Raw genomic sequence first — 17,547 nt, forward strand, 5'->3', positions numbered from 1 at the left:
ATCATCGCTCAGAAGTTTCAAATCAATCGGATGCAACAGGAGATGATTGTATCAGGGCCCATTATCATTGAACTCCACTAATGGCAAGTTGTAAGCTAGTATTATAAGCTACCGAAATGGTAAATTTTGATTGATTGAAAGTACTTTTTTTTCAATTTCCAAATAGCAGAGACAAGTTTTATGAGACAGTGCCCCTTGTACTAGATATGTGTGTGTTTTTTTTTTAGATAAGCCAAAGCTGTTACAAATAATTTTGAACATTGGCACTGTTACACCAGAAATTTGCAATCGATTGTGAATTCAAGACTTGGATTGTGATTGGTTAGTATGTTGAGAATTATGTGCATGAGATTGATTGCAAACCACTGTCACACAGGACCCAAGATTGGTAGAGAGTGAAACAAATATTAGCATGCCTTGCACTCTGATATTATTAACAAGGCATCAAGGGTATATTAGATATATGGTTAGCGCCCTCTGGAATCGCCTCCAACGACCCATCGGGCTAGAAGTGCAAGTGGAAGAAAGCTTTGTTACAATTAACTTTTCTCGCTTCGGACAAGGTCCCAAATTGCACCAGAAACATACACCAAATGAGATGTTTACATGATTGAGTTTCAAATGTGATCATCAATTCACGTATTTTCACAAAATGAATTCAATATTTGTTGTGCATCGCATGACAGCTAAATGTGTCTTATGTATGTTTACAGTGTTATAAAGACTGTTTTAATGCTTCATACTGTTAAGGGTGAGTTCACAATCTAATGAAGCACGTCCGTCCCGTGCAAGGATCCATAATTGTCATTAAAAGGAGAAACTTTGGAACAGCTGGATATTCTATGAACCACCATGGACTGAATAGCAAGACAATCACCACTTGACCAATAAATAGAAAATAGATTATTATCAATAAACATCATCAAAAAAGTGAGGAATCCACCTCACGAGTTATTTTATTCCTGAATTAGATCTATGACTACATATAGCTTGATTTCAATAATGTTAATAATTATCTCTGCGGTGCAGTATTTCAATAATGTTAATAATTGTCTTTTACACATCTTTCCCACCACCAATTATTGTTACCTCTGATGATTTTTTTTTTTTGTCATCAGCAGGTAACTTAAGACAATACACATCCATTATCACAATTTTAACAAATATATAGAATACATTTCTCCCAGGAAATCTTGATGCACATATACGTCAAGACCGGAATTGCAGGGATAGCAACCAGATATAAATATCGTATCATACATTTCCACCACCGCGAAGACCTGAATGCATCCACAGATTGCTTTCCTCGCATTCAAATCTCTGTCAAAGAAGTACGATCGACGACTTATTCTGTTCGTTGTCGCGTCCTCAATACTGTTATGGTTCACTCGTGGGAAATTACGTCATCAACATCCAATGTTTGTTACAAAAGTCACATTTTTCGAATTCGTGAGAATCCTTCATCCAAGTTCATAAGGTTACCAGGCTACTCCACCACCAGAAGAATAAATAAAACGTCATCGAGGGTGCAAAATTGCGCCCCCTATAGGACGCCTCTCAAAACAGCAACAGCTGTCACACGTCATTAAAGATAGCTGACATAGCTTCCTTTTCGTTAAAAAAATATTGAGTAACATCACAAAGTTTTTAAATACGCAAACATTGCGGACAAGTAGTATGTGTAGCTCCCATATAATATCTTCCACAGAATATATATATACGTCTTTCACGGTTTGTATATCTTCAATCAAATAAATTGCAATAGAGATATTGGGGCGGCGGGCGATCCCGTTCACAGTTTTGTGCAGATGTGTAAGAGTCTTGTCGGGAGCCCCCCTGAGTTGAGCTGGTAGAATTCTACGAGCTGAATGAGGTCAGTGAAGCGTGTTCCTCCGTCGTCTATCGTGTAGATACCGTCTTCGACCTGGACGATAAAAAGAACAGAGTTAAAGAGATTTCTGTTACCCTCTCCCTCATCACATTTTTCATCTCTTAGTTTATCATAAACATGGTCCTGGTGCACCTTTTATTCCCCCATTCACTATTTCTGTTTGATGATGTCAGCAGCTACTACTAGTATCCCAAATAGTTTAGCACAGAACAATGTAACCTAGTTCAAGATTGAAAATCATTCATCACCTGCGTAATATTTAATTCAAATCCCTCACCAATGTATTTATTCCCATATTTCTCCAGGAAAAATTGTAATCTCTCTTTAAAGAAATCATGTTAAATTTTATAATAATAGCAGGGCCCACTGGGAGAAGTTTTTGGAACTGAAGTGGCTACCCTGGGTAAATATGCGGATATTATTATTATTTGAAGATATATTCTAAAAAAAAAAGAATTGGGTTCTTAACAAACTGAACGTAAATAAAAGTTCTTTCTTATCTTCTGATACAAAAATTTAAATTACTTGATGAAAATTGCTCAAAGATTAAGTGGCATGGTAATACCATCTTGTAATTTTTACTACTACTGCCATACTCACCATGTTAATTTGATAGTGTTTGACCTTCTGGTTGTGGCTGAATGAGAGGACGAATGCTCCGGGGATCCGTTGACTCTCCCGAATCAGGAACATGCCGTCGACCATACCTTGCTTGGCAAAGAGGGCGTGTGTCTCGTCCCGCGTCAGTCCGCTGTGAAACCATGGCTGTGTCATGTGAATACCTGTCAGGCAAGGTAATGAGGATGATGATAATAATAATAATAGAGTGTTTCTAAAGCGCCAAATCCACATTGATTATGTGCTCAAGGCGCTGCGAAAAGGAAATAAGAGAATAATTACATGGAGCTGGAAGGGACAAGGATAAAAGAAGCACGGTCATGACGATGAAAGGAAACTACTGGAAGGCAATTTTAGATAAATGGGTTTCTAGAGCAATTTTGAAATTATCAATGTCTGCAATGATCACCAGCCTATGAATGTCAATTTTATCCATCCCTTGATTATGATTTCTTCTGTTCTGTTACCCCAACCCACTCACCCCACCCAAAGCATTATTTACCCCTATGCTATGCTCACCTGAGTTGATACCACCCCTCCTGCACACCCCACAACGGGTGGAATGATGACCCCACCCAAACCATTTTATTACCCCTTTCACTATTCATTACCCCTATGCTTTGCTCACAAATACACCATCCCTCCTGAAAACTCCATACGTGGTGTTACAACCCCACCCAAACCATTCATTACCGTTGTGCTTTGCTCACCTGAGTTGATACCACCCCTCCTGCAGGCCCCAGGACTGGTGTTATGATGACTACGAGGGCTGGGGTTGTTGTGCCTGGGACTACTCGATAGCTGGGAGTGGGGGCTGTTGGAACCCCCGGAGGATGGAGGGAAATTGAAGCGGGGGCTGCTGGTCGTCACTCGGGGACTTATGAGTGGGCTATCGAGGGACCGCTGACCACCTCGTCTCTGCATAAAAAAAATAAAAAAAGTTAATTCTTCATACTTTTAATTAAAACTATGCCCCTCCCCACCAACATCTAAAATAAACAGACACCTCCGGACAAGCCAAGACAACATAAATCAGGGGTGTGAATGGTCACAAATAAAAAGATCTAAAAAAGCTGAGGAGGGGTGAAAAAGTCTGAAATAGAATGAGCTCCCATTTATTTTGTACAGAGGAAAGTAAAAAAAAGCTGAAATTCAAAGCAAAAAAAAATCTGAAATCAGATAAAAATCTTAACTCTCACACCCCTGATCAATGGAAAATTTTGCTAAACCATTACGATTACAGGCTTACTGGGAGTATTATTTCATGTACATGTAGCCATTGCTCAAGCCACATGCATCCCACATGATGTTCCACTTTCTCACAATAACAATACATGGTGTATACTAAACCTTTATATAGATGTTAAATATTTTCAACCATGTTTTCAAAACAGACTATCATTTTACTCTGTGATTCATACAGCGAAGTACAACATCCTGCAAGAATTGCTGTTTATGAGAACAAATAAAGTCGATACTATCATTACCGCTATCTGGGATAACTCTGAAAAGTAGAACGTGCGAAATGGAAGGGATTCCTAAACCAGGATGTTTATAAAGCGTAATCAAGAGTTGCACTTTAGGAATACCATATTTGGCAATTTGGCAATAGAAACAATGGTCAACGAACCTATTCATCCATTGAAAATCCCGCCGGAAGTACAACAAATATTATCAATGATGCAGGAAGAAGTGATATATTGATTTGAAATGAATCCAGACTGGAGCATTGTGTCAGATGACGATGTTTGTTATACACCTACACATATTTATAAATATTTCTGTCAGAAATGAACTTTCCTTTTCTCTCAACACCAAGGCTAAATGGAAACTGATTGCACCCAAAGAAACATAATATCATGTGTGCACATCTTCCCCCTGTATTCCAATAAATATGATCCCCTCCATCTCTTCTTTACTTTTTTGAACAGTCCTTCGCTCCTTTCTGGTAATCCTCCTCTCCCATTTTATTCTTCTCCTCCCTCTTCCCTCTCTTGCACTCTCCTTCATTCTCATTTCTCCCTCTTCCTCCTCACCTTCTCTATTCTCGTTCTCATCCTCTCACTTCTTTCTCCATTCTCCCTTATTCATCCTCCATTTCTTTTTCTCATTCTTCATCCTCCTCCTTCTTCCTCTCCCCCTTTCCTCCTTCTTTTCCCTCTCCCTTACTCTCATCCTATCCCTCTCCTCTTCCCTCCAAAGGATTCCCACAGAAATTTGAAAACAGAATTCCATTACTAAATTCGCTGCTTTCCCGTGACTTCCCGGGGGTTATGTAGAATTTGGGAAGTCACCAAACCGGGAAAAATGGAAATCATGAACAACAATTATCATAACAGCAGAGTATGATCACAGAGTACGAGACACGACAAACTGGAAAGCTGCCACAGCCAAGAGGTAAAAGCAATTTCAAGACTTCCCATGACTTTTCACAAATTTTCCAAATTCCCTGACTTTTCCCAGACCACAAATTTTTCCAGGATTTTCCATGACTGTGGGAGCCCTGAACTTCCTCCATCTTCCCCCCTCCCCATGTTTTAAATTCAAACAAAGACAGTACAGTACTGAAACAGAACCTTACCCTCCAGTTGAACTCCTCCTGCCTTGCAATGGCGATGGCTTCGCTAGGATTGTCAATGACCCGTCCTTGGGTTCCAGAGAAATCCATTGCTACACGGTCTGAACAGTTCTTCATGTTCTGAATGCAGACAAAGGAAGACGATGGTCAGTCACCAATGGTCAATATAATTGGTAGAAAATATCAAGCTGTATTCATGAGTAATGTCCGTACTTTTGATGCCATATAGCAGTGCTTTGTATCCTCAGGCAAAAGGCGCGTTATAAATACAGCTATTATTAATATTATTTATATTGTTCAGGTCAAATTTTGCTTCTATTCCAGAATTAATATGAGAGAGAGGTTGTACATTTTGAAAATGCGGCACTACACTAGCATCTAGATATTATACGGCCCTCCAGAACTATTAAAGTCAAGGGATAAAATCCAAAGAACATACTAGGGAAATGCAGATATCCATGATATTTCAGGATCTCTTCAATCTTTTTCAATATTTCCTTATTTCTTTCTTCCTGGGCCGCTGAAACTGAAGAAATCCTTATCACTCCAAACCAAAAACAATTCCATAACCCAAATCAGAAACCTTTACATCAGGGTCCCGTAACACAAAGGTTAGCGATTAATCGTACGCTTGATTTTCACGATTGATTGTACATTGTAGTCAATGGAATAATCGTAGAAAAATGATCTACGATCATTGCTAAGCTTTTTTGTTACGGGCCCCTGGTCAAAGAACAAAACTGCATTTAAAACTGCCCCCTAATCTGTATCCTCACATCATCCTAAACCATTACAGGCACTATTACAACCCTAACCGTAACCCTAAATCTTCAGAATACTACACCAGAGCTACAACGTATTCTTGAAAGGGTAAAAATGTTGGCTAACAGAAAACTGACTTTCCCCGAAGGACATACCTGTAATAAGACTTCCTGGCATTCTTCCCTCGTCTTGATGGTTCTCTCTAGCGCCCTCTGGTAGTTCTCAAGGAGCTGTTCACCGTGTTTGAAGAGTCTCAGGGCAGCCAGCCAGCACTGCCTCGTCTTCTCGTCCTCCGCACACATTAACCTCAGATCCTTTGCACTGAATTTGGAGTTCTTGGTCTGAAGGAGACGCAAAGGTTGGGGGGGGGGGTGAACACAAAATATCCAGGATGAGTTTAGGTCCATGATGGAATCCGATGAGTTCATTCAATTGAATGGTTGATTTGGAAAAGGCCTAACTGCATCTAACTTGCACCTTGGTTGAGTGAACCCTAACCTTAAAACATTTTCAGAACATTCTTTGAAAATCTCACTAAAATCATCCATCTATATTGGATGAAATTAATACATAAATACATGGTACTTGTGTGGGGTTTTGTTAATTGATTCGGCCAAGTTTGTGTATCATATTAAAGCTCAAGATTTGCTTCTTTAACATTTTTTTTTTAAATCTCAAAATTCATTTTGGCCAACTTATCGTTGGTTCTGAGAATGATGGTCTCAAATTGAAAGATTCATTCGTCCAAAGCTAGAATGTTCTGCACTTCCTCATGGTTGCTCTTAGGTACAACACATATCCATATTTTGACTTGGAGGTCAATTTCATAAAGACTTACAATCAAGGTAACTTTCCATTATGGAAACTAACATGGAAACCTTGATTGCAATTGGCTGATGAGCAAGGTTACCCTGGAAGTTCCCATTGCAGTTCCCAAAATGGTTAAGTTTCATAAATCTTTTATGAAACCAGCCCCGCAGTAAAATACTGCCCTCTCTCACTCACCTTGGTACAGAACATGAACTCGGTGGGTGCGTGGTACTTCTTCTTAGGGTTCAACGCCCTGTAGATTTCAATGTTACTCAATTGCACAAAGTGGTTCAGGTGTCTTGGGTCCTAAAAAGAGAACACAAATTAAAATTGAAAAGCTGCGAATTGATCTATGGAAAGCAAGCTACAACATAATTCATCTAGAATGCATAGGTACAGTCTCTTTGCAAGTGAAAACAGCATATTCATTTAATTACCTTTGGCAAAACAGTACAAGATAGACTTCCTGAAATTCAAACAAATACCTGACCAGGTACTTATGGAGGGTCAGAAATTTACAGCAGAACAGACTGGAACAATGTCCCTTAGGAGGAGAACTACAGTCCTGAATCCATGATAGCAGATCATAAACTAACTGGGGACCAGAAAATATCATAAGACCATGAACTTATTCAGGATCAGGATCAAGATCCGAAAGAGGACCAAACAATTACCTTGGAATTCCGTTTGGAGGAGTATTATAGTTCTGATTTCCAGCAGAACAAATTTGGATCAGATAACATGACATGACCAGGTACTTATTCCGGAACGGGAATGATGAAGTAATTACCTTAGTACTCCCTATAGAAGAGTATCTTACAACTTCCTTTAGGCAAGTAGTAGTACAGTCAAAATTCCCTGATAGCAGATAAGGAACTAACTTGGGACCAGAAATTATAACAAGACAAGGTACTCTTAGAAGACTCAAAGAAATATCTTCAAACTCTCTTTGGAGGAGTGGCATATTCCCCATTTCTTGACAGTACATGTAGATCAAAAACTCATTCGGGACCAGAAATTATAACAAGACCTGGTACTACTATGAGGACAGGAACTTAGAGATGATAAAACAATTACCTTAGAACTCCCTTTGGAGGAGTAGTACAGTCCAGATTCCCTGAGGACGCAGAAGTATTTCTTCCAGGATCGCTTGTGGCCTTCCCTGATATGAAGCCAGCCCTGGATCTCTGGTAGAGTCTCCACTGGACTAAGCATGTCCTGTAGGAGAACAATGTCAGCATCAAAACTTTAGGGTTAAACTTAGAATTGAGAACAAAATAGTGTGTAAACCATCTAGATCACATGCTTTTGTACACGCACGTGTGTAAATATACTTTCCAGGACCAAAAATATGTTGAAATAGTACGGTTCCTTCTTTGATCTAAAAAAAGGTGACATTCCTAAGAACCAATGCATTCAACTTGAAAAAGGGTAAACCAAAACATATGTATGACAAATGCCAACTTATAGACTTTATGCATAATCCCCTCGACAACCACAATAACCATCATCCTCATCACCGTTTTAATAATTATTACCATCACCATCATCATCATCATCACCATCATCATCATCACCATCATCATCACCATCATCATCATCATCATCCTCACCACCATTATCACCATCATCCTCACCATCATCATTATCACCATCATCACCATCATAGATATAAAAAATCTTTTCATTTTCATTCTTTATGTCCGGAGTTAAAACACCAAATTTCATATGTTCATAATATATTTCTCTTTTATACTGCAAGATAGCTATATAATTAAGAATTTTCTATGAATAATCATTATTGCCACCTTCAAGAGGATTGATAACCCGACAGAATTACATCATAAAGAAACAACAGCACCCTTGATAACAACACATGGATAGATTACATGTACGTCTTGGACGGCCATCTATTTTAAACTCCCTTGTTTTTCAGACATGTTTTCCGTTTCAAGCAAATCAATACTAGGAATTCGGAATCTCACATGGGAAATTAAGATCAGAAATAGCAGCATCTAATGGAGTAGTAGAACAAACTGGCTCGTATGACAATGTAAAATTCATTCTCATCGATAATTGCCAGGATAATGCCATCAGGCAACGGGCCTCCTCGGGAGACATGCTTCCTGCGTCGGGTGAACTGCAACGAGGCCACGCACCACATAATAAAACACATCACACCACAATTCAACAATTATCATATCTAAAAACAGACCATTGCTCTACCCCATTTGGAGAAAACACTCACCAGTATTAATGGCGGCCGGGGCCTCTTCGGCTTCTCAAATAAATTATCGGCCGTCTCACTCGGGTCCGCTACCATGTGCGCTGGGAAGAATTGCTGCAGGCGAAAGGAAATGAAAGCGACAAGTGTTTGAGACATTATTGGCACATTTGCAAATACCAATCGACAATGCTGTGGAGTGTTTTTACTCCGAGCTTCGTCTCTGCTTTTAAGAGACCGAAGTCTTTCCCCTTCCTGTTTTTCTCTTTCCCCAACTTCATGTACATTTCTAAAGTGAAAACCTCTGTATAAAAATACTGACATGTATATCACAGCTTATATTAAGGAAGATAGACAAAATTAACTCCACATCGAACTGTACATGGTTTAGGTTTTTGAACTAAATACATTATTTCATGACCATTATTTCAAAGGGTTGATCAGACAGGAGATGAAAAAAGACTGGGGCATACAAGTGACCCCTGCTGGGGTTCATAATGGTTTCGTTTTTCCCCGACAGCACTGTACTCATATTGCATTAATAAATTTGAGCATTATGCCTTTACACAATCGGGAAAGGAATGGACTTCGGAGAAAAGAAATGGGGCTGTATGGCTGGAGGGATGCAGAGCGGTTTGTGTTACAGATCAATCATTGTTTCATTGTCAGGTACAATCTGGAACCTGTAACATGAAGCCATACAACTGATTGCGAGGCTGACGTTTACGACTGATCATACACAATAATCAATGTAATCGATCGTAAAAGTCAGTCCTAGAATCAATCGCAAGGCTTCATTTTACAGGGTCCTGACTGCCATGGGTTCTCTTTAATTCCAAGACTCCGCAAGGCCGCTTCCTCCAGGCGAAACCAAGGAAAGGATAAAAGAAATGGGGTAATATCCCTGAAAATGATACCGTCATTTCAGGACATGTTACGGAGTATGACGGATGAATGCTACTAAAGATGATCAAAACTACCGTCTGTTACACAGACTGGTTAACTTCAGAATATGATTTCCATTCCTTTCTTATAAAACAAATACCAGTTATATCCTAGTTTTTTTATAATTTAAGGCAGGATTTTCAGGGAAACCAATCAATCTTTATGAATTGCTTCCTTGGATTGCTTAAAATAATTAACAGGGTAGGCATAGCCATATTTTTAAATAAAAAACTAACCCTATGGATGAAAATTCTTAATTTGGAGAGCATGACATTTTTTTACAATTTGAAGGGGGAAAAAGGAAACCTTACTACATGTAAGCTTTTCATATAAAGAGCGTGAATCTTCACAAGATTTGTCGACCTTCAAACCTTCCTTCCTCCTACTCTATCAACATTAAATTATACATATTTCTGTATTTGACAACCTTTTTATCATCAAGGCTCAACTAAATAGGGAAATCAATTTCCTTGTCCAAAAGAAACCATTGAACTATTTTCACTAGGCATATTTCAGTCTTTGATTTCCATTGCATTCTCTCTAATCATGGTCTTGGAGGTCACTTGTTCTTTTAAAGAGAAATGCCAGTAGTTGCAGTAAACACTGATTTCATGAGAAAGTCTGTAAAACCAGGCTTAATTGTCAGTATATCATCGAGGATCTAGATCTGGTACAGTTACATAAACTGAACTTTGTTAAATCTTGAAATCTACGCTGAAAAATGTTCACACTGAAGATCACCAACACAGATAGGCACACGTGGGACAGTGTATTATTATTGCTGGAATAAAGACCCGACGGAAGTGACCAAATCCGCGCTTATTTTGCTTATTTCTCAGCAATTACACAATTTCTTCCAGAATCCTTTGGCACATATTTTTTATTCATACAAACAGACACTTGGGTGGTCATTATATTAAATTCTGTAAAAAGTCATTTTGAGATCGTTACCAATACTAGAATTTATCTTTAATATCACATTTAACTCTTCTTTATGTAGCACACATATCATTACTCTTTTACCTCTTTGATACAACGGTCATTATAAAAGTAAATAGGTTATTACATTAGTTCAATTTAAATGTATATCCTACTCAATGAGAATAAAGATGGGTTAAACTATCACAAGACTAGTTCAATCTCAATATACACTTGATAAAACAGCATAGATGTAGGTGTGGCGGTAGTTCCGAGTCATGAGGCCACTGGGGAACATGCTCGGCTATAGACTAATACCCCTTTCATAAACCCCATTAAAATGAATTAGGCGGCTAATAGCAGCATAATTTGGTCGTAAAATTGGAGGAGGACAAGAGTTATCCGCATTACTCTGATGCTGCTATTATCCGCATAATAGCAGCATCGGGACAAGATTTTGAGTTTATGAACGCATTTCCAAACAATGCGGATAATTGCCATGGTGCGGTCACAAGGTCACCCTTTTCCAACACAACCGCATCGGAGGGGGCGTGTCCAGTTGTCATGGCGATTATCCGCCTTTTTCAGGACGGGCGCTCGTAAAAATAATGCGGCTTATTTTCGGAGTTTATGAACGCAATTTTTATTGAATTATCCGCATTACTCTTAGGCGGCTAATTGGAGGATAGGTTTATGAAAAGGGTATTTGACTCAGGGCGAGGCCAAGTCTAAGGCAGGTAAAATTAAGCCTCGACCACACCCTATGTAAAACGATCATAAACTTTCAAATGCAGGGGGGGGGGAGGGGTTAGAAGTCTGATATTTAGCATGTTTAGCAGTATCACAGAAAAATTTCATTACAAACATTTATTCCATGTAACTTGCTGTAATACCCTGTATATGATGAACATTATTTCAAATACAAACATTTGCCTAACATATCGTTGTAGGACTGCCCTTAGCACCATACTTTTGCGCATTGCATGCTCGCAGAAACGCCCTTAGTTGCGCGCACAAAGACATTGCGTGAGGGCGTTTCCGCACTGATAAGGGTATGCAAAAGTGTGATGCTAAGGGCGTTCCTGCACCAACACAGCGATATATACTTTGATAGAATTACATGACGCGTTGAATATGTTTTTAGTGTGAAGGTTAGACAAAATAGAGCAAAAGAAAGGAAGAAACATGAATGAACAATCAAACAGTGATAAAAAGAAAGGGAGAAAAGGAAAGGGAAAAACAACAAAAAGTGAAGGCAATAAGAGAGAAAGACAGAAAAAAAGAAAAAGCATTTCTTACCCCTGGATTAAGAAACATCTCATATTTCCTAAAGTCTTTTCGTAAGTGGAGTTTCCCGTGGGTAGAGTTGAGGTGTTGCTTGTAGACTTCTAATACACTTTCATGGTCTTCTAACGTCCTTTCTGCACTCAAAGAAGATAAAACACATACAAGGCAATAAGACAGTGTCAAAAAATCAAAGCATATGCTGCATCCACCTGTTTCTATTCTGGTCAACATAAATTGAAATGAATGTGTATTCAATAACAAAAATTTCTATCTCCTTTTAATCATGAATCAGAGATAAATAAGAAATCGATGAAAAGTTTATGAGGTACACAAATATTACACCACCACACACACACAAAAAAATATTTTCTGGGGCAAATGTTCACAACCTACTGCCTTAAACCTGTTACATTGGATAAGCAGTAAATGGGAATTGACCGGGGCTCATCCGACATTTTCGTTGGGAGTGAAATTGCCCTGCCGGACACCCTGTAAACTTTTCCGTTTTACAGGACTGGGACTTCATGTTAGAAGGGGTAAGGTTTCAGCACTTTCTTCAGACAATGTTTTCCTAAGATATAGCACTTCATTCCCCCCTTCTAGTTCTAGAATGATATCAAAACACTGACTTTGGATTAGTTCAAGCTAACGCTTTCCTGTCACATTTACAGCCGCGTGCCCTCCTGCCACTGCCAGATCAATAATTTATCACATTTATGTGCACGTTAGAATGGCTCATTAATTAGTCTCAGCTCAAGACTAAAATGCCATCAGAGAGCAAGCTACTTGTAGACCTTACATTTTGACATTCGAAGGGCAAGGCCACTTTTCCTACAGGGCACATATCTGTCTATACTGCTGCGCAAATGGGAAAAAAGAGAAACCTGAACTTAAACCTCTAAGGCATTGAGACTGGATCAAAAAGGGCATCCACATGCATGACCTTGGATTTAGTTGAACTCCCAGACTAGATCGATCAGCTTTTTCTGACAATCCACCCTCAAATATATATTCTCTCTTCCTCAAAAAAAAAAACATATCATCATCATAATAATACGGAAAACACAAACTTCATGCTTTATCTTTCACACTTTAAACCCCTTCCTAACTTACACAGTACTCCACACCTCCCCTCCTACACAATTACCTTAACCCCCCTGCAAAGTTCAATGTCTCTCTCTTTCAAACTTTAAACCCACCCGTTTCTCACTCACTCCATCCCTTCCTCTCTTTCATGCTAAAGCCTACTCCCCCCCCAATTCCAATCTCTCACTTAACCCCCTCCCTTTCTCACCTACTCCATCCATCCTTCAGCCTTACTTTAACTCTCCCACCACCTCCCCTCACATGGACTCCTATATCTTCAAAACCCCTTTCTCACTTAATCCATGGCCACAATCTCCATCTTTCACATTTACCCCCCCCCCAAAAAAAAAAAAAATTTTCCTCATATTTCCACTCCATCTGTCTTATGGATTTTGTTTTCACAAATCCACTGAAATTTCACATACAGGACTCATGCAGGAGGCCAATAGCAATATGTGGACTACTTTACCATATGTAAATATACTATATCTAAGACTGACAGTAATGTGGATTTTATGGCCCAGAGAGGGATTTAAAATGAAAGAAAGACATTTCATATTTGGCCCAATGCCAGCTGGAAGGAAGCTATGCTGGTTCAAAGTACTCCATTGGCACCTAGTAGGGTTGGAGAGTCAAGGAAATTATGGAAAGGGTGATGAGGGCCCCATCTTACAAAGAGTTACGATAAATCGTATTTCTATGGAAATCTACTCATAATTTTTTCTCCAGGAAATTTGCACAATGTCCTTTGTAAACAAAGGAGAACACACCAAATTGTCGAGAAATCAATGAATTTATGGATATACATTCACATCTAGATTTTTTTTTAACAAACATGCACTTTATACATTGACTTTGCTGGCTCTCCATAGTTGCGATTGATTGGATCAATCACAGATCTTTGTAAGACAGGGCCCATAACAAGAATAGGGTGAAAGAGAGGTGAGAAAGAACGATTGACGGGATTGACAGAAGGAGGAATGACAAGAAAGGAAAATAAGGGGGAAGAAGAGACAGGCGGATGGTGACATGAAGATGGATAGATGATGCGGGTAAAAGGTGGAGAAAGGGAAAACATAGGAAAATAAAGGGAAAGAAAAGGGAAAAGGGAGGAACAAGGGACAAAGAAGAGAGAGGAAAAGAGAGGGAAATGTAGACAGAAAAGAAGGAAGAGATATAATTTTATAAGGAAGAAAGGAAAGGAGGAATAAAAAAAAGATTGAACAAGATGGAGAACAACATGCAATGCATTACCATATGAAAATCTTTGCATCCACCTACACAGTATCGAGTGGTTTGAAACACTTTCAAACTTAGACCCCTGTTACATCTGAAAGTTTCCTACCCGAGACCCGACCGAGTCCACTTGCAACCTTGACTTGATAATTGGTGGATTAGCTTCGCGAACGGACCGAGTCCGAAATGTCGTCTGTTTACATCACAGTGTTCATTCCCTCCCCTATCGCCCTATCTGTAGGCCTACTGTTTCGAGCGGCATCCGATTGCTGACACCTTTAAAAGGCGCTCTCGATCTAGGCTCCGAATAATTCGCGCACGCTATTTTTGAAGTTACCCGAGATTCTGAAAGAATGCTGATGATTCCAGCAGTCGTTGAAGATATGATCGACTTGAAAAGGATACGTTTAAAATGCTTCTTTTCAATCAAATCAAAGACTTTATCAATCACAATTCACGTGTCGCATGCCGCAAAAACATTCGAAGAATGACGGGGCTGGGGAGGGGATAGCGCGCGCTATGACGTAATTTGACAGCTGGCGAACGGACCGAGATAGGTTCGAAAGCTTGTGTGCGTTTACATCTACGAATCGGTGGACCGGGGCCGGCCGATACCTACCCGAGACTACCTCTGGATGTGGTCTCGGGTAGGTTCGCTAAAAGGTGGCCCGAGGTAGGTTTGGGATGTTTACATCTGATTTCTTTCCGACCCGAGGTAGGCCCCGGGCCGGCCCGAGGTAGGGAATCTCTCAGATGTAACAGGGGTCTATGTGTGTAGCCGTAAGCGATCACAAAGACTTATACTTGGTACTGTATCAACGGCAAATGAATCAAAAGAGAGGGTGAAGGAGAAGGAAAAATGAAAGCGAGATGGAAGAATACGGAGAAAGATAACTGGAAAGACAGGGTTGAACTGGAGGTTACAAGATCGATTTCAACACTCTATTTCTAGATAAGATCTTCACACATTATTGGAATCATGCCATCTTTCGAGAACGCACTTTCTCATCTGATCTACTTATAAGCACCCCATGGACTCATCGATGCAATCTATATTTACCACCCCTTCCTACTCTTTAGCCTAAACCCAGGCATAGCCCAGTGAACTCCCGTACCCATTCAACCAACAGCAACAGTGATCAAGCTCTGTTTGTAAACATTACACCTCCGTCAATGACGCTCATTAAAATCTCCCTGTGCCAAACCCTCAGGTGAGTCCCCTCTCTTATCACCTAGTGCGATTGTGGTTTATACCCGTTTCAATGGCATCGTATGTTACTCAAGGAAATTATGGAATGATCTACACGGTTCTACTGCCCTGTATTATTGACATCCACTGATCTTTGGCACCATCACTGTGAATTAGCCCAATATTGCAGGCGGAAATCGCAACCTTTACAACCTCCTTGAGTAAACAGCGTATACCAAAAGAGCAAACCATTAAGTCAATTTCCACATTTATAAGCCCACTTCACTTTTATTCATTTTCGTCATTTATCAAGCCAAAACATAAGGCAAGGGCATATTGTGACTGCGTTCTACATATTTGATGAAGATAAGAAGATTATGGCTGGCTGTCGATAGCCAGTTTATCAAGAGATATGAGCGTAATTAAAATACCAATGATTGGCAGAGCAGACAGGCACAAGGGGGGAAAGACAATTTTACTACAAGATCAGACATTTGTGATCTACGGAAATTTACAAGAGTGAAACGACATAACCCCCTTACAAAACTCCCACTTAATGCAAATACTTGGCAACTGCAAATCTGTTGATTAAGAATGTATTTGTTTAAATTTTCTGATGCAATATTTGTAATGTCTAAGATGACATCCGTTTTATACATGTATCGGGAAGTGAGATAAAGTCAACAGAAATTACCGGTGACCAGTTTACTACTGAATTTTCTCTATTTCAAATAAAGTTGATGCAGGAACTACGTGGTTCTCATGGTTAGTAAACATATGATTGCAGAGAGTTTGCAACTGGACAACTCAAACCAGATACTGATTTTTCTTTTACAGATCCGTTTTTTTACCACAGAAAAGAGAATGCAACGCCTATACCTACCAGAAACATGAACGTTATCTGCTTCATTCCAAAGTTTGTATAATTATTACGTGGTAGACTGGAATAATTCCATTTTGTTAAACACAACAAAATTTCAGTTCTCTCACCCTGTACCCCTCTCTCTCTCTCTATTTTGATTCCATTAAAACCTGGTCTTGGAGGTTACCTGTCTTCAGTGGCCACCAAAATTGTCTTTCAATTGAAGGAATAGGTAACCGTTAAAGAACTTGCAAGGTCATACTTGTCTCCAGTGACCACTTTGTATATTTCCCAGTGGCCCTAATAAACAGATTTTCAGTTTTTATCATTTCCAAGCAATTCTTCATTTTCGCTTATCCACTTCTCATTTATATAAGCTCAAGCGAAACAAACATCTTACCAAGGTCAAGGTCGGGTAGCTCTTCAACAAGCGACCAGCTCTTGTCGTTGAGGGCGTGGTTCCTAGCGACCATCTGACGGCAGATCTCCTCCACCCGGTGACTGCCGTCCACCTGACAAACCTTCGTCATGCCGTCTTCGCTGAGCACCTTCACCAAAGCCTGAGAAAGAGGAAGAGAAATTGACACTTTGATTAACCTTTACCGACTGAAATCAGTGATTCCTGTCCACAAACCTAATAAGAGAATGGTGTTTTCAAAGGTTTAAAGATATATAATCTCTCAAGTTTGTTGCTAATTTTCATTGCTCATTCTATCTATATCTTACATTATATTTATAACTTTATAGCACGGATCCTATATCCATGTAGCATATGGAATTTCATGACTACATACATCATGGACTTTATCCATGTACCCAAATGGGTTGTTGTATAAGCCAATTTCTCTCACATTCCACAAGTATTGTTTCTCTTCTCAATGGAAAATATTAACAGAACAGGAGAAAACAACTGGAAATTGAATTTTTAAACAAGTGGAATGCCTCTGGCCATCTCACCTGCATCACGCGGTTCAATACAGCAGCAGTGCTGACTTTGAATACTACTCTAACTCGCACAAGATGTTCAGTGACACATGGTTACTCTTATGTCCACTTTTTATGAACTAGACCAATAAACTTACAGAGATATGATGGTTATTCAACAAAAAACCCCAACATGGCCAAAGTTCATTGACCTTAC

The 17,547-nt window shown here is 39.5% G+C and overlaps 1 protein-coding gene across 3 annotated transcripts in view; it reads right to left on the minus strand.

Moving 5' to 3' along the window:
• Positions 1–1,657: 1,657 nt before the first annotated feature.
• Positions 1,658–17,547, minus strand: part of LOC121425896 (growth factor receptor-bound protein 14-like) — a 60,708-nt gene continuing 44,818 nt past the window's right edge. For all 3 annotated transcript variants that reach the window (XM_041621989.1, XM_041621988.1, XM_041621987.1), the window contains exons 5-14: positions 16,807–16,966; positions 12,046–12,167; positions 8,908–9,000; positions 7,737–7,877; positions 6,855–6,965; positions 6,005–6,190; positions 5,091–5,207; positions 3,220–3,427; positions 2,492–2,673; positions 1,658–1,924 (exon numbers count right to left, since the gene is read on the minus strand). In XM_041621989.1, coding sequence (XP_041477923.1) covers positions 1,793–1,924; positions 2,492–2,673; positions 3,220–3,427; positions 5,091–5,207; positions 6,005–6,190; positions 6,855–6,965; positions 7,737–7,877; positions 8,908–9,000; positions 12,046–12,167; positions 16,807–16,966 — 1,452 coding nt within the window. In that variant the 3' untranslated portion in view covers positions 1,658–1,792. The remainder of the gene's footprint in view (positions 1,925–2,491; positions 2,674–3,219; positions 3,428–5,090; positions 5,208–6,004; positions 6,191–6,854; positions 6,966–7,736; positions 7,878–8,907; positions 9,001–12,045; positions 12,168–16,806; positions 16,967–17,547) is intronic.

The sequence above is a fragment of the Lytechinus variegatus genome, chromosome 13, assembly GCF_018143015.1.
Source record: "Lytechinus variegatus isolate NC3 chromosome 13, Lvar_3.0, whole genome shotgun sequence".
Lineage (NCBI taxonomy): Eukaryota > Metazoa > Echinodermata > Echinoidea > Temnopleuroida > Toxopneustidae > Lytechinus > Lytechinus variegatus.